The 21930-nt window shown below is 49.4% G+C and overlaps 2 protein-coding genes across 2 annotated transcripts in view; both read right to left on the bottom strand.

The window, feature by feature from the left end:
• Positions 1-284: 284 nt before the first annotated feature.
• Positions 285-10674, bottom strand: LOC136561570 (SRSF protein kinase 3-like). Its single transcript, XM_066557936.1, has 12 exons — positions 10493-10674; positions 8928-9029; positions 8660-8768; positions 8089-8176; positions 6603-6690; positions 6261-6367; positions 4202-4364; positions 2924-3009; positions 2392-2499; positions 1896-1965; positions 1720-1812; positions 285-472 (listed from the first exon to the last, which is right to left on the bottom strand). The coding sequence occupies exons 2-12, from the start codon at positions 8971-8973 to the stop codon at positions 285-287; spliced, it is 1146 nt and encodes a 381-aa protein (XP_066414033.1). The 5' UTR covers positions 8974-9029; positions 10493-10674.
• Positions 10675-12965: 2291 nt separating this feature from the next.
• The window catches only part of PLXNB1 (plexin B1), a 77237-nt gene continuing 68272 nt past the window's right edge, over positions 12966-21930 (bottom strand). Inside the window, exons 30-38 of the mRNA XM_066558398.1 lie at positions 21351-21454; positions 20615-20699; positions 19733-19899; positions 19218-19378; positions 18829-18976; positions 18061-18125; positions 17904-17979; positions 17474-17548; positions 12966-16948 (exon numbers count right to left, since the gene is read on the bottom strand). Coding sequence (XP_066414495.1) covers positions 16844-16948; positions 17474-17548; positions 17904-17979; positions 18061-18125; positions 18829-18976; positions 19218-19378; positions 19733-19899; positions 20615-20699; positions 21351-21454 — 986 coding nt within the window. The 3' untranslated portion in view covers positions 12966-16843. The remainder of the gene's footprint in view (positions 16949-17473; positions 17549-17903; positions 17980-18060; positions 18126-18828; positions 18977-19217; positions 19379-19732; positions 19900-20614; positions 20700-21350; positions 21455-21930) is intronic.

Genomic DNA, 21930 nt, shown 5'->3' on the forward strand with positions numbered 1-21930 from the left:
GGCTGCGGCTGCTCGCAGTGAGCGATGCGTGCGGTCCGCAGCGCTGCAGGGCCGTAGGAGGAGGGGAGTGGAGCTCGGGCGCGGAGGGAGCCGCGGGATCACGCAGGGGCTGCGCAGCTGCCGCCCCGCTGCGGGGTCGCTTGGCAGAGGCGGCGCTCGGGGGTTGCGGGCGGGCAGCCGCCCCCGGCGCGACAGCCGGCCCGGCCCCGCCGCCCCCGCGGGAGGGTGGTGCGGTCGCTGCGGCGGGTCCCGCGGTGCCGCGAGGCGGGGACAGCCGGCTCGGGTCACGGTGCGGTGATCCAGGCGTGCCGCAGGCTCTGCGCGGCGCTGGCGCGGCGCTCGGGCGCGTAGTGCAGCGCGGGCAGCAGGAAGGCGGCGAAGGCGGCCGCGTCCTGCGGTGTCCAGCCGTGCCGGTCCGCCAGGATGCCGGGGAGGCTGCGGGGAAAGAGCCGGGAGAGCCGCAGGAGCGCGCCTGGCAGAAACAGCGTGGGCACAGCGCCTCAGTCACACCGGCACGGCTGGGGCTGCCGCGCCTCGCCTCAGAATTAACCCAAAGCATCCCGAAAGATCTTTGCCTTCTTCTTGCAATTATCTCTGTAAGCTCCATCTGCGCTGCCCCTTGGGGGTTTGGCTCTCGGGTGCTTCTCAGGAACCACATTTTCAAGCTAGTGTTTGGCGTCTCCCTGATCCTGAGTACTTTTCTTAGGTGAGAACGTGCCAAGAGTGCACAAAGTGTTCCCAGAATAACCATGCCAGAGCCATTGCTGCTTGTACCCGGTGCCTGCCCACAGGCACCCGGATGCATCATGCTATTTCAGTGTCAGAGCCTGCTAGACTCTTGTTGAATTTGTTACGTGCCAGCCAGCTCTGTGGGGCCCAGCAGAATGTATGGCTGAGCAAGAAGCAACTGTCGTCCTGGGGAGTGCACGGTGTAAATACAGTGATTCAAGTTAGGCATGTGTGGTCAGGCCTGGTTGGTTCACAGGGAGAGTGAATATAGAACTAGTTTTGACTCATTTCTTTTGAGCACCATAGAAGACATAAGTGTGAGCAGAGGATGTGGATGTGCGGGGAGGTGCTTGTTAAATTCCAGCCTGGGACCAGTGCTAAGCACTGAATGAACTGTGGGTAGGCTGGTAAGCATGAAAGCAGAGAAGGATGATAGGCCAAATTGCAGAAGGGTGGAGTCATGTGATGCCTTGTGGTTAAAGAAGGGTTTCAAGACTCATGAGTCAAAGGGAAAGGAACTGGGGAGAATAAAACAGAAGAGATGTTGCAGTTGGGTCAGAGGACTAAATATAGCAGCCACATTGGAAGGATATGAGTGTCCCATTCCTAGTCATCATTGTTCTCTGTCAGTGAATGGGTGAAGTGCAGCCTGTTAGACACTCTTCAGCCTTCCTGGCATGGAACTGTTTCCTGTCTGTATTTCCATTTTCTCCAAATCCAAAGGAGAAATAATGGAAATGCTTTCCCTGTTTGGCGTTTGCTATGACCATTTTTCAGGATTTTGCATTCGTCCCTGGAATGCTCGTGGATTGCAAAGAGGGCAGGGCAGGGAGTGCTACTGCTCTTTATGAAATTTCCATTTATGTTCCATCCCTGCTTGTAGCCTGCATTGTGTGAGTAACTTTTGGGGGAGTTCAGCATGAGCTGAGTAGGAGTGTGTCAGAGATCTGCAGTGATTTTTAAAATAAACTTCCTTATGCCAGTTCTTACCTGGCCTGCTGAAAAATTTTGTTGACTTGTTCCATGAGAAAACAATTTGAGGAGGAATTCTTCCCAAGAGTTCAATAATACGAGCAACATGATCTAGATGGAGGGAGGGAAGACAAATTTAGATACAGACTGTGACACTTCTGTCAGTGAAATGAATAAAACTCATGGAGTCCTACCATCATCTCTGGAGAAGTATTTTCCAGGTTGAGGATCAAATAGACACTCTCCAGTTGCCATTTCAAAAGCCTAGAAATGGAGTAGCACTGTTAATTCACTAATTGTATTGGAGTTTTCCTTGCCCAGTAACTGATATTGCCCTCTTTATCACACAAAACTGATCCTAAAACGTGGAAATATTCTCACTGGCTTGATCTGTACCACAGAGAAACAACACCTTTAGCTCCATCAGGATGAAAAGCAGCCTGTGCCTGATGCAGGCAAGAGTCTGAGCTAATCTTCATGGAGTGTGAATTGCCTTCGAGCTTAAACTAAATTAGGAGTGGGTTGTACCAGCAGCAGACTTTTGCCCTAAAGTGAGTGAGTGCCAGCAGCCCCTTCTGCCTTCTCAGAGAGGAAGCTTTCTGTACAAGGACAGGTGGATGCTAAGGACATGCTGCCCTGGCCAGGTCAGGTCTGTCCCCTCCCCTGCAGGCAGTGTTGTCCCAGTCCTACCAGGCAGGCTGTGCTCCAGATATCCGCAGGGGTGCCATAGTCTAATCCAAGGAGCACTTCCAGGGCCCGGTACGGCTGGGTCTGTATCTCCTTGGAAAAAGGCTTGTACTAAAACAGAAACAAACTCCTTAAACCAGTCACAGCAACACTGGGGACACAAGCTTCTTGTGCAGTGACAGGACATTGGGGACACAAATGAATGTGTGTTCTCAGCTCTGTGCAGGGCACAGCCAGCACATTCCTGGCCCCACTGACACCAGTGGGAATCTACCTCCCACCATTTCACACTGAACATAATTATACATTTCTAATTGTAGGGACTAACTGCAAGCTGGAGAAACATCCAAAACTGACAGTGGCTCAGGGAAGACCGTGCACGGCTTGGAGCTGAGAGTGGCAAAACACCCCCCAATATCAGCATCTCTGAAATAGCTGTTCAGCTGTAAAGGGACAGACAGACACACAGTGTGGGATGGAAAGAAGCACAGAGCATCCCACAGTGTCATGGGATTGAGACTTGGAGCAGACTCACTGTCCAGCATGCGCTTCCTAGATCTGCAATTTTCACCTCCATGCTCATTAAATCAGATTCCTCCAACTGATTGCCAAGATCACCTCCTAGATGGAAATGACAAAGAGAAATCAGGTCTTTCCAAACCAGCAGGTACACACCACTCACCACAGGAGGGGTATGTCTGCCTTCCCTTAACTAAAAGCTCCTAAATACTTTGTATCATAAATGCCACCCCTCTTTTTTGAAGGAACACAAAAAAAGAGCTGGTATACAGTAAAAATGAGAGAATTGGAGAACAGTAGCTTGGAGTGGAACAGTGTGACCATATGCTCCCGTCCTGCTGTAGGGTTCCTCTAGCACCAAGGTTAAATTACTGTGGGCCCAGAGGAGAGCACCAGTCAGAACCAAAACAGCTGTAATTTCTCCTCAGCCTTCAGCAACCCTGGCTGTCACAGGCCTTGGACACAGCCTGCTTGGCAAGCAACGTGGAGGTTATGCTTCCATATGATCCCAGAAAAAGGTAATTCCTGGCTTAGTGTCTTACAGTGAGCTGTCAGCCTATGCTTAACATTGTGCTTTTCTGCTCCAAGCAAAAGACTCGGTCACTAATTTAGCATTCCCTGATTGCCCCAGAGTTTGAGAGACAAAACAACACTGTCATGGGAGAAATGCTCACAGGAGAACCTAGTGCAAGGATAATATGAAAGGTCTCACTGCTGGGAGATGAGATAATCTCTCGTGAAACTCTCCAGCCCTACATCTTATTCAATTTTCACACCATTCTGTGCACATAAATTATGTCTCAGAAAGCCTTGAAGATTAGCAGCACATACAAGTCTCCCACAAACCTCAGAAATGAGGGAAATAAAGAGCAGGAGTGTCATACAGCTTTCTGATCAAGCCTTTTTGTATGTAAACCTTTCAGCAGCTGAAAACATCAGACACAGGGAACTGTCCCGTACCTAAAGCCTTGAGAGTGAGCTCTGAGGTTGTGGTGGGGCTGTCAACAGATCAAGATATCTGGGACCTGTAGTTGTCCTTCACACAAACCCACCACACTTCTGTAGGTGCCTTGAGCCCAGCCTGGTGTTTGTGTTAAGGAGAGAAAGGAGAGGCCTTTCAGCACCATCAGCTGCCTATAATGTTTTATACTGGCTGTCATGTTTTGTACTGGCTGTTGTAGGAGATGTGAACCTTTCCTAAGGCATCTGTACCTGCTGCCTCTCATTTCTCTCCTGCCAATAAACACCTAAGTCTGTTTTTTTTTTTTTGTTAAAAAAGCCCTGGAGTGCTCACCTGCTCCCTCTAGCCTCCCTCCTGTTCCGTGGTCGCAGTGGAGTGTAGCCAGGAGAAGCCTTTGGAGCCTTTTGCTGTGCCCACAGAGCAGGATGTTCTCCGGTTTGATGTCTGCGTGGATGATGCGGCAGCACTTGTGCAGGAAGTGCAGCCCTGCCAGCACCTGGCCAATGAGGCAGCACTGTCACACCAGCCCTGGCAGGGTCCCCACTGCCTCTCCTGCCCCAGCTCTCTCCCCCCAGAGTGGGCAGGCGCAGCGGGGGTGCAGGTCAGGGACAGTCTGGGCACCGGTGGTAACTCCTGGCAATAAATGGTTCCTGTTGGGGTGGACTATGGGAGCAGGCACAAGGGTTTCATCACCCCACACAACAGCAGAGCCCCAGGAGCAAGTGGAGGCCTGGACAGCCCAGTGAGGAAAGGGCTGTTTGGGGTGACACACAGCAAGAGGCAGCGTGACAATCCACAGATACCAGCACAGATGGGCCAGCCCAGGGAGGTGGGAGGAGGGAGGGGGCTATGAGGAGGCTATTATGATTACAAAGCTGAACTTTCTCCTGAAAAAACATTCTTGTTTGTATGGCTGTTGTGTCCTGGGACCTCTGTGTCTTGCCACTGATTATAACCAGCCCCCAACTTCCATTTGAATGACAGTGACATGTAAAGGGACTGGTGTCAATGACAGGCATGAGAGGGTGTCCCATCATACAAGGAAAGAAGAAGACACAGGATAACACAGACAGGAAGGGGAGAGACCATGAGTGAGTGCAGAGAGAGGATTTCAGGGCCCTGCAGGAGAGCCATGTAGGGAAAGAACAGCTTGTGATGCAGCAGGGAGAGCCTGGCCTGTCACAGGGGAAAGATAAACAACACCTACCAGAGATGAACACTCATTATCAGAAATCAATAACAGAGAAAAGGCTATGGGGAGATTTAGGTTTGTTTTTTAACACTCTGGTCAGTCATAAAGGACTGGTAAATATTCTCTGTATTATCAAATTCTATTCTGGGATGAACACCAGCCCCAGGGAAATATCAGCCTTAAATGGTAACTGTGAAATGTGGGGAAAGATTTAAATAACTAAACTGGAATGAATCAGAAGTAAATACTGCCCTGGTGCTGATCTGAAGGGGGAAAACAGAACTGAGATTTTACAATTAAAGCAGATAATGTATGAAGCAAAAGCCTGAGTATGAAAGGGAGCATAGAAGTAATGTCACTACCTTTTTGTGTAACTTACTCAGGTGTCAGTGGAGCTTCTTTAGAGGAAGGAGAGGCTACTACAGAAAATAGGATGAAGGAGGAAGCAATTTTCTTTCTTAGTATCCCTAGAAGGGCACAGGAATCAGGGTAGCAAATCTTCATCTTGGCAAGTGTGCAGACTTCTGATGAATCTCAGCACGAGAGGCAAAAAGTAATTTTAACTATTCTGAGGCCTCACTCAGGTTTCCCATTCCTTAAGCAGAGCCAGCCCTGAAGAAATTAATTTTTCACCATCTTTTAAATAGGAACAACACATCCTTACAGGGGATGAAGGAAAAGTTGGCTCTGCACAGGGAAACCTCAGCATGGAAAGAGAACCAGCTGACCAAATCAGCAATTTAGAAATTCATGTAAAGATGGAAGGGAGACCTTGAGCAGCCTTCAGTGGTACCATGCAAAAGCTGCTGGGACTGACAGTGCTACCCACGGCTGGATGCCAAGGCAAATGCCAGCAGTCTGGCATTACTGCCAGAGGGGACTTCTCTGGGCAGCAGGAGGGCAGAGATGGTTTGCCCACAAGAAGTAGAACTATGGCAGCCTGTTTGTCCCCTGCTACTTCTACAAGCAGCAGAGAACCTAATGATTACTGAGCTGATGGGAACAGAAGTTCCAGCCCTGACTCCCTGGTGTACATCTGCAGGCTTTTGGCACTTTGTGGCCCTGACTGCTTCCCAAACCTGAGGAGGCTGCAGGCTTGGGCAGTAACACCCAAGTCCTTCCCCTTAGGAGAAAGACTGTGGCATGTCCCACAGCCAACAACCCCTTGGCACCCTTGCCTGATTGCAGCTGAATTCTCACCTGCTGTAAAGACTTTTTCACAAAAGGCAAGGGCAGTCCCTGGGCTGTGTAGTTTCCCATCAGACATCGAATGGAAGGACCCAGCACCTCAAACACCAGGCAAGCATGTGGGAAAGAGTTAGGGATTCACTAACAAGGAAAGGTGTTACCACCAACCCTTTGCCTTTCACCAAAGCAACCAAATGCCTCCTGGTTCAGCCTCTCCCCTCCAGCCCTGGGCCAGCTGCAGCCCTGCTCATCCTCCTCATGGCAGCGCAGCACTCAGGTTTACACCATCCTGTGGCTCTCCAAGGCAAGCCCAGGCTTTGCTGGCCCAGAAAAGCACTCTCCACAGAAGGATATGGAAACCATTCTCTCCAATCATTCTGAAGTCATCTAACAAACAGACGATGTTTTCTCCTGCCAGGTCCTTCTTCTTCATGCAGCTTACCTGAGGGGGAGAATTCCAAGAAAGCTGCAATCAGAGACATATATGTGCACAAGGACACTTTGCACCTGTTTTATCCTGTCTGACAGACTTTCTCTTCTAGCACTTTGTGATAAATCCCATGAAAACAACATCAGGAAAACCAGGAATGAGTTTCTGCATGTTTTGTCTTGCTCTTGACCAGGTGGGACCATCACAAGGTCACAAGGAGGTGCTCTCCCAGGGGGCTTGCTTTCCCAGAACACTTATCCTGGTACAGCAATTCATGCTGGTTTTTTCCCCTCTTCATGGCCACAACTGCCAGGGTTTTGGTTGGATCTGGCTCATTTTGCAGATGCCAGATCCACCTGCATCGGTGCCAGAAGGTTTGTTCTGGCACAACAGAAGTGAGCAGCCCTGGAAGCAGAGACCAGATCATCTCTTCCGGCAGCTCTGCAGGCACCAAGCCCCACTGCTGGTGGGAACAAGCCTTGGGAAACAGCTGTATGCTGCTGAATGGGCAGGCATGTCTCTCAGAATTAATAATAAATCAGGGGTAAGCCTCACTCTCTACACAGGGTTGTGCTGATGTGTGGAAAAGCAGCCCTCTGATTACATTAAATTAGTGCCACTTGGTACTTCCTCTTGCATCACTGCATCTGGCTCATCTCCTTTTAGATAGGGCCTACAGATTTACAGGTGTTAACTAAATCTTTCTCAAACCTGTTAGAGAAAGGCCACAGTAATTTAAAATGCAGAATTTAATAGCTTTTACTCATCTGAAGCTGATGTAACTTTGTATTTGAACAAACTTGAAGAATTGTAACCACAAGCTTTCAAGAACTAGCAGTTCAAGCCAACTTCAAAGGCAACTTGCTACAACCCAGATATAGGCATCTAATTATCACCTCCATTAGCAGAGGCCAGAAGAAGCTTTCTGACTTCAGATGTTTATTGTGTTTTGGTACATAGTATCTTTTTCTTTTGCAGATATTTCCTTTTACTTCAGTATCAGTGTTGTGGTACAGCAATGTCCCCTGAGTGATGTTCCTCTGTGAATGATACAGGTATAGAAGACATGCTCCCATCTCCTGCTTAAGGTCATTACCACTTTCTTCTGTTGATTATCCACCTTATCATTCTGCAGATTCCTCCTTTTTGCTGGATTTCTGTCTCACCTAAAAGAAATGGGCTGACAGGGCAAGTGGGACATTTCCCAGTATGATGCAGAAAGGAGAAAAATGCCTGTTTCAGAAACCAGTGATTTCTATTAATTTCCCAGCTTTTGGGGTTTTTTTCCTATTCCCCACCTAGCTCCTTGGACTGAGACCTGCAGGCAGAGGGGATGATGAGGCTGACACTCAAACCTGGACTCAGTGGCCACCGGCTGGAGCACAGCACAGACCCACAGAATACACTTACACAGCGGAGGAAAGCAACCTCATCCTGGGCATTCTCAGCAAAGCCTTCCCTGCTTTTCAGAACCTTCACAGCTACCTGCTTCTTCCTCCTAGGAAATGAACCACAGCTGTCAGCCAGTGCATGTCAGTGGCCCTGACCAGCAACACTTGCCTTTCTCCCAGTCAGCCAGCCCTGGGCTCCCCGGGGAAGGTGCTGCCCTTCTGCAAGAACACTTGGCCTTGGTTTGTAGCACGCCAGGCCCCTGGGCATCCCTCCCTCTGGCATCTGGCAGCACAACTGCCCCAGGGACCAGCAAGAGACTGGAGAAAAAAAGCACATGGATACTGCAGGGTCTAAACAAGAAAAGAAAATGTAGAGCAAGGGCTGATCCCACCTTATTTACATTCTTTGATTTCTGGGGACCAGCTCTGCTTGTTGCACCCCACTGATCTTGCTGTCAGGTTTTCCCATGTGCTCAGGGATGCCTGGCATGTTCCCAGACTGTGCTCTGCTGTTTCTGCAAGAGGGGCCAGCCCCGCCCAGGACATCAGCCACCCCTTTCCACCTCCCTGAATGGCACTCAGCCCCTCACCTCATGTCCTGGCACAGCCAGACAGTGGCAAAGGCGCCACATCCCAGCTTGTGCAGCACCTGGTATCGTGTGTTGAACATCTCTCCCTCCTGCATGGGGTAGTGGCCTCCTGTGGAAAACCATCACCAAGAGGTATTAATGACATCTCTAAATGCTCTTAGACTGAAGGAGCAGCTGAGGACAGGCTGACAGGTCCCAGTGGGCCTCCTCTAGCCTGGGAAGAGCCTGACATGATCTCATCTCTGGAGCCTCATGGCCAAGGACTGACCTGTGTGCTGGGCTGATGGCATCTCCTGCTGCACCTGCTCCTCCATGGCCCTGGAGCACAGAAGGTCCTGGCACAAGGGGATGGAGGCAGTGGGACACCAAGCTGTGGGACATGGGCAGTGTGAGCTTCAGCACTTTATTCCTTTCAAGAGACCTGCAGGGTGGCCATACCCCTGCAGTGCCCTCACCCCTTTCCTTCCCATTCCCTTCAGCAGCTCTTGGAGTCAGGCTGTTACAAACACTTTTGGCACTTCAGGGAGATAGGGATTATTTTAAGAGTTCAGAAGAGGAAAGCTGGCAGGCTGGTCCCAGGCCAGGGCCAGGTGGGAGTCTCAGGTTTCCTAGTGTGTATTTTCAGGGGCTTAGCGGGGTCTGTGGGATCCCCTCCCACAGCCAGGGAAAGCACCCCCTCCCTACCCCCATCCTGGCTGAGGAGGGAATTTGGGCTTTGGCTGGCAGGAGAAGGCTCCTGCTCCAGAGGGGTGTGAAACAGAACTTGCATTCTAAACATTACAGTGCTGCTCCCTCTGCCCACAGTGCAGCCCTGGGGCTGGAGCACGGGTTTGTCACTGACCATCCTGTGACATCCCAGCAAGGCCATAGGACATCCTGGCAAGGGGCTGCTCCTGGGGTTTGTTACTATGACAGTCCAAAGCATAAACACCAAGGCAGCACAGACAGACTGATCCAACTGCTGTCCCCCAGTGCTGTAGCACTGAGGTAGGACTGGATTCAGTAGTGGTCACCTGAAATAGCAGCCCAGAGCCCTTGTTGCTAATGAAATACAGATTTAAGCCACAGTAGCTGGGGCACTTCCAACCCAGCCTTTCATAATTTGGAAATGTCACTTGCTGTACAGCTGAAGCTTCAGGCTAACACACACTGTCAGAGCTCGAGACAGGTGATAGTAATGCCCACAGAGCATTAGCACAGGTAGAAATATTAAACTTTAAATCCTCCAAATCAGGTCACTAAAGCTAAGAACTCATCTGAACCAGAAGATTTTCAGAAATAGTTATAGAGGGCTGGCAGTGCCGGTGGCTGGGAGTTGTTCTGGAGCTGTAACATCTTCCAGCTGCTGAGACAGAGCACCTGTTTTGACTCAATGTTTTGACTTTTCAAAACATTGAAGTTTCTTTCCATGTGCTGATGTTCCTCTCCCAGCACAGCAGTCAGAGGCACAGCCTGCCTTTGGCACCCAGCAAGCTCTGGGTTACTCTGTTTACCCATGTCTGCACAGAAGTCTGAAAGGAGCTCAAAAAGCCTCCCCTTCCTCACATTTCTACATCTCTAACCCTTACATTTATGCTGTTCAGAATCAATCTCCTTGGGTATAAACCCCCTGGATGCTGCATGTCTGCATGGCCACTCTTTACAGTAAATCTCCCTGACATCTCTATGAAACAGAACTGAAGTCAAAATTTTCCTTATTTGTGCACAGACTAAGCTGATCAGTACCCTCACACACTCCTGCACCACCAGCATCTGCCTGAGCCTTCTTCACTCACATCATGAGGACAGCAGGGCCTGAGCTGAGAGCAAGCAAGCTTTAATCATGCAGCTTACCGTTTACCTTTTCAAAGGAAAACTCATGGGTGTGTGGAGATGGGAGTTCAACAGCTTCTTCCCTTGGTGGAGTGTTCTGGTGACAGGAGATTTCAGTCAGAAAATAGGACCCAGAGGCAGACCCAAAGTGTAAGACTCAGTCCTAGGGTGGATGGAGCTTTTGGACAGTTCAGGCCCTGGTGGTCTTGTTGTTGCAGAGGCAAGCCAAGTCTATCCTCAGGCATGCAAGATTTACCTCCATCCACCCTCTCTGGATGGAAGCACTGGCAAAAGATGAAGAGTGTTGCTATGCAACTTGGTAAGGAAAGTGAAATGCACTTTTCTAAGCTTTGTGATAAAGGACAATTGGTGCTTTTAATCCTTCATTTCTTGACACTTTCACATTAAATACAACTTATTTTGCTTTTGTCATTCCAACTATTTTGTGCAGAACCTACTGAATTGCTGCAGGCCTGGACTAGGTCAGAGAACTTCAGCCTAAGAACTGTTCCTGCCTGGTTTGTGAGAGCCATGGACAAGGAGTGATGCTTCACATCTGGCCTGGACTCCTCCACCCAATCTGCATGGAACAATGTACAGACCTGCCCAACACCAGTCATGCCTTATGACACCTGGACCTTTGGAGTGGCAGAACTCACCAGAGCAATACACACTTTCAGCTCCTGCACCATCACAGAGCTACAAGCCCTGGCTGAGCACAGCAGCCCTGCAAGTCACAGCATGCAGCACACAAGCAGCTCCAGCAGGGCTCTGAGCCCCAGGGCCCAGCACAGACTCACCCTGCAGCAGCTCACAGGCAGGACACGCCATTCCCTTTGTCATCTGGCTGGCTCTGAGCTCCCCAAACTGAGATACCAGCTGGTCCTGCTCTGATTTTAGTCTGCACTGCCCCAGGAGGGATGGCCTTGAGCCCACCAAACTTCTGCATTGCTGGATGGACGTGGTGAGGAGTGGGGCAGGGTATCAGATCACAGCACCACTTCTGGGAACAACCTTGGCTTTGGGAGAGCAGGAGACCTCAGACAGCTGCGGTGGATTCACTTTACTGCTGGCCTCTCCCTGCCTCCCTGGCAGCAGGCCTGTCAGCCTGCAGGAGATTCACAGTCTCCACAGCAACTATTTATAGCGGGAAATTCACAGCTCTACCGAGATGGAAACAGAGAAATCCTCCCCCTCTGCTCTGCCTTCTCCAGACCCAGAAACCGTGGGGCTGCCTGACTCTGCCCCCTGCTCCCAACAGTGTGTCAGCAGGACTTGCTCTGCTGCACCATCTTCTGCCTGGCAGAGCCATCCCTGCTCCCAGACCAGCCCGTGTGCCACACTGCCAGACCTGAGGAACCTCAGCCTCTCCAGCAGTGCCTGCACACAGTCAACACCACCTCAGCATGGTGCTGGTGGCCACAGAGCCCCTGCTTCCCCTTGTTCCTGTCTCTTGGAGAGCAAGCACAGCAGCATCCTCCCCACAGCCCTGGGGGGACACGAGCATCCCAGCACCACACAACACAGGGGAGGAAAAGGCCACACACAGTAAGAATCACATTTTTTCCCCCACTGCCACAAGCTGCAGCCTCACACCGGAGCTGGGCATGGCTGGGCCTCCCCCTCACAGGGGCCCTGGGCTCGCACAGCTCGGGTTTCCTGGCTGAGGCTGCAGAGAGCAGGCCCCAGCCCTGCAGCAAAGGGTTAACCCTGCCTGCAGTAGCTCTGCTGCAGCTCCAGGCTGCCAAACCCAGGCCAGGGCCTCCCAGAGTGGCTCTCCCCCTGCCTGTGCCCCTCTGCTCTCACCTGCCTTCCCTGCACTAAAAATACCAAGGGAGGCGGCAGAGGCTGCCCCAGGCCGGGCGCTGAGGCCTGCCGGGCAGCAGGCAGGGGACAAGTGGCTTGTGACCCCTGAAAGGGCAACAAGGACACACAGAGTACAGAGAGCAGGGACTAAAAGAGGGGGAGAAGCAGACTGTACAAAACTCTGCTAATAAAGGAAGGGGAGGGAAGAAAAGAGGACAGATGGGCCAGAAGCCAGATTGCTGTCTGGGAAGAACTGTGAAATTCATTTACGAATTAAGTTGTTTTGGTAAATTAGGAGCACCACTTCCTGCCTCACGCTGGTGGACAGCAGTGACCAACAGTGACAAAAGTGAAGGTTCAGCAACCCTTACCCGCAGTGAGACCACAGCCAGGGCACCATGTGGCCCCAGGGCCAGGCCAGGATGAGTGTCTGTGGAGGGAGGCTGCCTGCTCCTGTGGGCAGGGATGGTATTTGAGCTCTGGAAACTGCAGAGGGATGCAGGTGGAAGGTGGCACAAGGTTATCTTGAAGAAACACAGCCTAGGGAGGAGGGAAAAGCCTCACTCCTCACACAGCTTCCAGGTCCTGGTGCTTCAGAGTACAGTTTCCACTTAGGAAGGAAAAGAGGCATATACATTCTGTGAAATTTGCAATTGCATCATCATGCAATACCAGCATGACACAGAGGTTGTATATTAAAATTTATTGAATTATTGTGTAAGAATTCTCTTTATTAAAATCATTTTGACTCTAAACTGATTATTTACAGACAAAACCTCTTATATCACCAATAGATTCCTACATCTCAGAACAGTATCTACAAACAGTTATTACACTATGTAACAAAATTCAGATTTTTTTTTTCAAGCTTTTTATATTAATTATTAATTCAAACTTGAGAAAGACAGTACCTTGGGTGCTCTGAGCAGAACCTAAGGTGTGGCAGGGCATAAATGCAGGTCAGGCCATACCATAACAGACAGACAGACACCAAGTCACAAGGCTGGGACAGAGCAGAGTCACCACGACACAAACCAGGAAAAAGACTACAAGAGCAAATGCCCTGGGTGTTCTGGAAACCAAAATAACCATCCCCACAAGAAAGGCACACATAAAAAAAAAAAAGGAGGAAAAAAAAAAATCCAACAACAACAACAAAAAAAAGCATCTTGCTGCAACCAGGGCACCCCCTGAAAAAGATGGCATTCCACCAAAGCAGCGGCATCCAAGAACCCTCTATTTTCATTTAAAAGAATCAGCCATCATTTCTACCAAAATAAAAAAGCTTTCAGGTACAGCCTAAATTTGCCATCAGACAGATGAAAGGAGGAGCTCTCACATCTACATCACGTGGGCACCAGCTGTGCTTCATCGAGCCAAAGGGAGAGACATTCAAATACACTAAGGGAGATTTATCTTAACACTGATCAGTTCTCAGCCTTTCACCCAGACCACGGCAAAAGCAAGTCCCTCCTTCTGACCACAGCACTAAATAAAGCTGGGTGCCTGCCACGGGGAACATCGAGGTCCTGGGAGTCCCACTGGAGCAGTGACATCCCTGTGTCCCACAGCAGGCTGCGGTAGCAGGGCTCTCTCTGCTGGTGCCCACTGAACTTGCTACCTTTGAGCAAACAGGAACATCCACACAGGATTCTCTGTCCTTGACAAGGAATGTCCGGTTGGTTGTGGAATCAGGCAGAGACTGGAAAACACTTGGAAGGATCAGGAGGAATAAATAAATAAGTTTTTCCCTGCAATAGGGAATTTCATAATAAAACCTGTTTTGTGCAAATTTAAATGCAACAGAACCCTGCCACAGAAATGGATTTTGCCACAGGAGAGGGGCACGGACGGAGGTAAGAGGGGCCATACCTAAACACCCAAGCTGATCCCAGTGAGGGCCTTCAGTGTGTGTCCACAGGGAGCAGGATGCTGGTGTCTACAACACTGAGGACAGATGGATGGGAGGAGATGGGCACTACCAGCTGTCCAACCTCACTGCACCTGCACTGGGCAGTGTGTCCTGTCCAGCCATGCAAGGACAAGCTGAACATGTTAAGTAAGTCAATCACCTATGTTTAGCTCTATTTTAAAGTCTTGATTATCAATCTAATAAAAGCAGACTTTCACAGATACACTTGGAGAAAGGAGATGATTTCCAACATCCAGGAACACAGAAGCAGAGAGAGTGGATACCAGTGGGAGGTGGAATGAGAATTAAGCCTCAAGCCACTCTGTTCTGGGAAAGTGCAGAGATAATTCTGCAAAAATAGGGGCAGACACTGACAGTCTGTAGAGCCAGAAATCCAGCAGAGAGTCTGTGGCTTCTGGCAGACACTGAGCAAGTTGGAGAGGCCACAAACCAGGCCTTGTTTCCTAGGGTAGAAAGTCCATCCACCAACACACAAGGGGACAATGCTACTCCACCACTATACCTGCACCTGCCTCAAACCAAGGAATCTCCTCCTGCAGTCCCTAAAGGAATGGGCTTTACTAACATGCATTGTATTGGCGTTTTCCCATCCAGCAGTCCTTTCCTCTACTCAGCTTTTTGGGGTGACCAATTCAATCAGATTTAGTCAAGACAAAGGTTTCAGAGATGCTAAGTTCCCATGACTTTTGTGGAAATGGATGGTCAGGCAGAAGTGAGACCCTAACTGGTCATCACCTGGGGAAAGAGGCAAACTCTGCATCCCCATTTTTGCCTGGCAGCAGCCAGCCAGCCACCCTGCTGCTCTGTACAGCAAGATAGGAGCAGAAGGTTGCACAGGGATGCTCATACTCTGGGCACACCATGTACCTGGGAACACTGCTATACTGCTGAGAGAGGGTCACAGAAGAGGAACAGAGGCCAGCATTAGCCTGCTCCAAGAACAATTCTGCAACTGCACAGCACTTGCACCAAGCCACAGGGCTGATGGAGCAGGCCTGGAATTACTGCTATTTGCAAAGTAAAGAGAGGTAGGGATGTGATCCTGCTCTGTTCTAGCTCTGCTCCCTCCTGGCCCACACAATCACCACCTCAGAGTAGTGGCAAAGTCAGACCTGTCTACCTGCCCCAGGCACACAGGACATCGAGGTGGAATTAGCAGCTGGGGGGGGCAGGGGTGGGGTGAGCAGGAGAGAGAACAAATAAATCACCCTTATAAATTAGCTCCTAGAAGGGCAGAGGACTGTTCACAAAGTGGAGGAACTAAGGAGGGAGCAGTGAGGAGCTGCCCAGTGACAGCTGCCAACTAACTGTGCTTGTGCCTGCTCCAGGCCTCTCCTCCATGCACAAATCATTCCTTTTTGCAGGACACTCGACCCTCCTTGGGAACATCATGGTTGTGCTTGACAGCTCCTTTGAGTTCACAGATCACCAAATAACCCTTCTATGTGCCACAAGAGGAGAGTTTGAGCAGTGGAGCTGAGAGTTAGGTGTAAGGCAAGCCTAAGAGAAGAGCACAAAGAGAGCCTGGGACTGAGCCGCGGGGAAAGGCGAGCTGCTGGTACGACAACGGAGACACCTACAAGTTATCCCTGCAGACAAAGCAGTGGAGAAAACTGCTCCAGTGCTGACAGACATTTGTCAGTAGAAGTGCACAGAGATACTTCTCCAAGAAAAGCTTTGTCTCAAAGCCACAAAGTTAAACATTCTCCTTTAGCATTTAAATACATTAACTTTGAGGGTATTTACAAGTCCAGTTCAGAGCAGCAGAACAGCTGGACACTGGAGGAAGGGGGAGTGGCACAAGGCATTTGTTGTGCTTTTCCAAAGAGCAGGGCAACCTCTGACCACAAGGAACCGGGAAGACAGATCCAAGCTGAGTCAGTGGAGACCAAAGTGAGCCAGGTAGCGACTCACACACACTGAATTTGTCCTGAGGGAAAGGGTGAGGGGTGCTGTTCATTTACAGTGGGCCCTGTGGCAAACACCCATGCTGGTGAGCACATTCCAGCCAAGCAGGTGCCACACACGAGCTTCAGAGACCAGAGCACTGGGGAGCAAGAGACCTTCACCATTTGACATTCTCCTTTCCACATCCAACATCTGGGACCAGCAGGGACATTGCTACAAGGAGTTTCTCAGGAGTGCTTGCTAGCTGGAAACAGAGGTTAGCACAGCCATCAACCCAGGAAAAGCTTCCTGATCCCCAAGGAAGTGAGTGGTTGCAGCAGGGAGTGTTCCAGCACTGGAAAGGGCATCCGTGCAAGGCTGAGGACTCCACAGACAGTGCTCGGTGTTGTCACCTGACTCTTCAATAACATGGTTTGCAAACTTGGCACATTCACATAACATCTGTAGGAAGGACCTGTGTGGTCCCTCAGCAGTCTGCCAGAGAAAAACCAGAGTTTGTCCTTTTTTTTTTGTTTCATTTTGCTTTTAAAAAGAAAAAAAAAAAACTGTAAAAAAATATTCTCTGAGATGCAAGGACGCATGTACTTTGTACTGCCTTGGCCATCCCCTTGCTCACGTCACCCGCAGGTTCCTTGGAGAGTCTGGTTCCAATGGCAGCAGGACACCCTGTTTATCAACTGGGATGAGCACTGTCCCCATTCAGCCAGGGGAGAGCAGTCTGCCTGTCACAAATCTGTGACTTTATTCTCCACAGCTGCTGCAATCTGTTGCAGTCTATATCCAAGCTGCATCTTCTGTGCCGTTGGGTCTTCTTCCAAGGCAGTAATGATCTGCAACCAGACAGAGCTCACTGGCAGCCTTTCTCCAGCACACAACACCCAACCAGCTGAACACCATGCATTATGGAGAGCCTCAAGCTGAAATTCAGCATGCTCTAGTCTAGAGTGGGTATGTAGTAATTAATCTCAAACTAACCACAAAAGAAGTATTCTAGATTCATTGTACTAACTTACAGACTGGACACGGCAAAAAAAAATGCTAAACTCCACCTGAAAATTAAGTCTTTAGTAAATTAATCTGAACTAACTGCATTTCTTCTTTAAGTAGAGTATTTGGATATTGGAGTAAAAATAAGGAAGCACATATGAAATCCCAAGAAGCTCTAAGTTAGAGATAACTCCTCCCTTGCTCTTTGATAAGAATAAAATAAACTCATGACACGAGTTATGCATGCCAATGAAACAATACAGTGTTGGAATAGTCTGGCTGCTCTTAATTGTTAATTTTTGTAGCTTTTTTGTTTGGGTGGTAGAAGAAGAAAGGTATATTCATACCTGCTGGAAATACACACTCACCTGGTCATAGTACTTATTGATGTATTTGTACAATTCATGTAGAGCCACCAGGGAATTAAGGTCACCTGAGTAATTCTGTTTATAAGAGAAGAAATTAGACAAAACTGTGAGACACCTAACAATTGTCCTGTCAAATTCTATGTCCTCACAACTCATTAAGAAAGCAACAGGAAAGAGAATTCACCAACAGTTGCTAGCAAAGGAAAAATCACATGTATTTCTTGCCCTGAATCCTTGACTACCCCCTCTTCTCTCCAGTGCTTGCTGGGCAGACCCTCACCCTCTCTGTGGTGTAGGGCAGCCACTAGGCACAGTCAGTGTGTTTGAGCAGAACTGCACACTCAGCTGGAATATCCCATCTTGGCATTAACAACTCTCTCCTGGATGCACAGGTGAGGGGCCAAGTGACTTCTGAAATACTTTTATTTACCCGTGACAGCTCAGCCAGAGCAGAGTTCATCTCCTGGTCACTGGCAGAGATGGTCTGACGAATGTCTGCATAGTACCTAGACAGGAGCACACAGGAATTAGTGCATGGTCCCCCGTCCTCCCTGCTGAAACTACAGCTCCTCACACCCATCACTCACCTTTCCACCATCTGCTTGTAGCGAGGAATGTCCCGGGCATAAAGCAGCTTATTGATTGGAGAGTCCTTGAACATCCAAAACCAGAATTGGTTATGAAAAGCTCCTTTATTGTGCTGTGGACTAATCTCAGCAGGTAACACACTTCTATTTTCTGCCATTTGTTCAGAATCAGGAATTTTTTGTCCTCTGCATGGAGAGGCACTTCAAATAACAGGCTCTCTTCTAGTAATGCAGTCTGAGGTACCCTGAGATGTGCTGATGAAGGCACTCTGGGATCCCTAGTCCAGCCTTCCCCCTGGAGCTTGGTGATCACCAGTATGAGATCATACTGGCTATGGCTTTGCACAGCTGATGCCCGATGTGCTCCAGAGATCCACCCATCCTATCTGTGGTGACCTGTGCAGGACTGTTCCACCCTCAGCACAGGATGAGTAGTGATGGTGGAAAGCCTTTCTGATGGCCAATGTGAATGTCCCAAGTTACATCCTGTGACTCCCACTGTCTGCCACAGCCAACTGCCAATTCAGCTCTGTCCCCCAAATAACTGCAAGCTGTAAATAAAGAGCATTCCTCAACAATTTCTTGTTGCTAAACAAAATCTGATCCTCCCTCCTCTCTTCCCAGGAGTCCCCATTCCTCTCCAGCTGCACATGGAAGCCAGGGGGAACCTGGCCTGCTGTCCCCATGGTGCTTTGTAAACATTACTGCCTTCCTAAGGCAGCACTCAACTCTCTGTGCCAACCATGGTCCTTTCTCCTCTGTACTCACCCGCCCTAACTTATGGTCAGCTATTGTACAGGAATCCATGAAGGTCTGTGCAATGACCAGCAGCACAGCGTCCACATTATCCGATGTCTGAACATCAAAAACAAACTGGGGGTTCTTGATGATGTTGATCCAGAACCGCAGGGGGAGGCTGTAGAGAGGAAGGAAGTGCAAAAGGGCATCAGCAGAGGTGGCAGCTACAGTGCTAAAAGATATTCTACATGTTACTGCATCTCTCTGCTCTGCCCTCCCTGCAAAACCAGCTCTTCACCTTATGGTTTGCTGCCCTGCACTTGAATTTTGCTGCTCCTCAGTAGGCAGAGGTGGCTGTCACTTTGCAAGCTCTAAGCAAGTCAGCAGTGCCTCCTCCAGGGCCCGCAGGAACACCCTACCTATTTGTCTTCCAGATATGGATGGTCTCAGGGTCTGCAATGCCATAGTGCATGGCCTGCTCATCTAACAGGTCAAAGAAGTACTTGACTGCCAGAGGAACAGGGCGGTTGGTACTGAGGATCACCTGGAACAAGTCATCCACAAACTTCTGCAGAGTGCCCTGTGGAAAATCAAGCAGGACAGGGTCAGCACAGGCAGAGGAGAATAGAGAGCCTAGGCCTCAAAGATGAGAGGTCACCCTCTTCTCCTCAGTGACAGCCCCTCACCCATCCAAGGACACTCCACCCCCACTGAAGGGAGCAGCCACAAAGGAGAAAGGAGGCCCCTGTGGTGTGTGGAAAAGAGGTCAGGGAGAACCTTGTGAACAAAGCAAAATGTAGAGGAGACTCAAATGTTCTCAAAGCCACTGCAGGTAAAGGGTATTGCTTCATCTTCACACACACCCCTGCAATCTGCTGGGGGGTATGAAGGAAGGCAAGATCCCAAGCACAACACAATCTGTGCTTCTTCTCACCTTCATTGAGAGCAGACGTGTGAGATAGATCTCTGGGATTGCCTTGGCCCGCTCCCGATCTCTTAAGCTCCCACGCCGATGCTTGGGAAGCTCTGGCTCTTCTGTTGGTTTTACCAGGTGCCAAAGTTTGATCCCACCTTCATCTGCGTCCTCCAGCATTGGTGTTTCTAAACCAAGCAATTGTTTACAGATGAGTGTTGGCTCTCTCACAGTAGACCTTGGCCAGGTGAGGCCCAAGAAAGCAAGATTTCCCAGTATAACAGAAACACAGATGGGAAGGAATCTCTAGAGGCCTCTATCCAGTCTTCTGCAGAGTACAAACATTGCCAACTATACAGCAGGTTGCCTTTGTTCACCTAAAACTTCAAGGTCTTGGAAACTTCCCCACACAGAGATCCCCCACCACCCCAGTGGTCTGTTTCAGGGTTGAACCACGCTTTTGCTGAAGAAATTTTTGTTCCATATCCAATTTCAATCTCTTAAGCTGCAGCCTGTAGCTACTATTCCTCATGCCATGGAGTTGTCCACTCTGCCAGGCAGTAAGGAAACTGCCTGACATCCCATCATCCCTCTCAGGCCATGCTCAGCACCTGAAGGCACAAAGATTTCTGTAAGTTGCAGACTGTGGTCAGCCCTAGAGAGTCAGACAACTGTGCTCATTCTGCATTTTCACACCCAGCTGAGCCTTCCTCTGCTCTCACACTTTTGCTTTTCTCTGACCTCACCTGACCAAGCTTTCACATTTCCTGACAATCCTATGAAGATCCAAGGCATATGTCAGCCTTCAATATCAGCATAAAGCTGGGGCTACAGCAAGAGACTTGTCCCACTAACTGGCAAGTGCTCTGAAGTAATTTTATGAGAACAAGTCATCAAACTCACTTTCTCCTGGGATGTAATCCTGATTTTCCCTGTGGATGTGCTTGGTCAGGCGTGGGACGAGTGCTACTGTTGCTCCATCAGGCACCTGCACACAAGGAAAGCAACAATATTCAAAGCAAATGGCAGGTTTCTCATCAGCATAATAGGCAAGTGCTTGTAGAGCATAACAGGCTGTACCATCACTAGAAACAGGGACAGAAATAGGGATTTGGAGGCACCATCACTGTCTTTCCTGAGGGTGAGAAAATCTTGTCTGTACCAATTAAAGAACAAATGTTCAAAGCACAACGAAGATAATACTCAGGGATTGAGGTCATTCAGATCTAGAACACGTTGCAGCAAGGTACTAACATACTGCAAGATACAACACACTGGTGCAAGGTAATTTAAAAAATCCCTCTTTCCATTGTTAGAAGGTACTTGGCAGCTCAGTGTGTCATCACCTCCTGACTGATCTGGCCTGGAACACAAACAGATCCAGCACATCCCCTTCACTGCAGTATGAACTTGTGCCTATCCTTCCAAGCCCTAGACATGTCCACATCTCAGGTATGGGATAAGGACAGGGTTGTGTTTGAGGATGTCAAGCTGCAGCCACAGCACTGACTTAATTTGAATATGCTCTGCAAGAAAGGTCCAGCCTTCTGACAGTGGTCCACCAGGAGCCAGAGCTACAAACAGAGCCTGACAGTGTGTAGAAGGATGAGAGGAGAGATAAGGCAGACTGAGTTCTGACCTTGTAATGCTGAAGAGTGTTCAGACGTTTCCAAGTTCCTTGAACAACAGATGTCACATCCTCATCGGACAGTATCAGATGACCTGCCAGCCCTGATCTCCACTCTACAGCCATTGAAACACAGAAAAGGAAAGGATTAACTGCTCATCATCTGCGTCAGCCTGGCTGACCTCATTAAACACCCTCTGGTCCTTGTCAGCTTTTACCTGTGCTATTTCACAGACAACATAACCTGAGCAAGGGCCTGTCATGATGCTGAGTCCTGCAGTCACAGGACAGACCTCTCTGAGCACAGGGACAGGTGGCCTCATGGCCTCCCATATTCCACCTATCATGTTCCTACAAATTCTGTTAGATTGTGACTCTTCAAGGAGGTGGCTCAAACCACAAACATGCACCCAGAGTTCTTACCAGCTACTATTTCCTCGGTACCATCTGATCCCTAAATCAACAGAATTAAGAAGATGGAAAACTGAGTGTTTTCTCTCCCAATCTAAGTTCTACCATTCATTAGCTACCATGGGCAAAATCCTCCCTGATGTATATTACTAAGAGGCTGCCAGGAAGTGCCAGTCTATGC

The sequence above is a fragment of the Molothrus aeneus genome, chromosome 12 (assembly GCF_037042795.1).
Source record: "Molothrus aeneus isolate 106 chromosome 12, BPBGC_Maene_1.0, whole genome shotgun sequence".
Lineage (NCBI taxonomy): Eukaryota > Metazoa > Chordata > Aves > Passeriformes > Icteridae > Molothrus > Molothrus aeneus.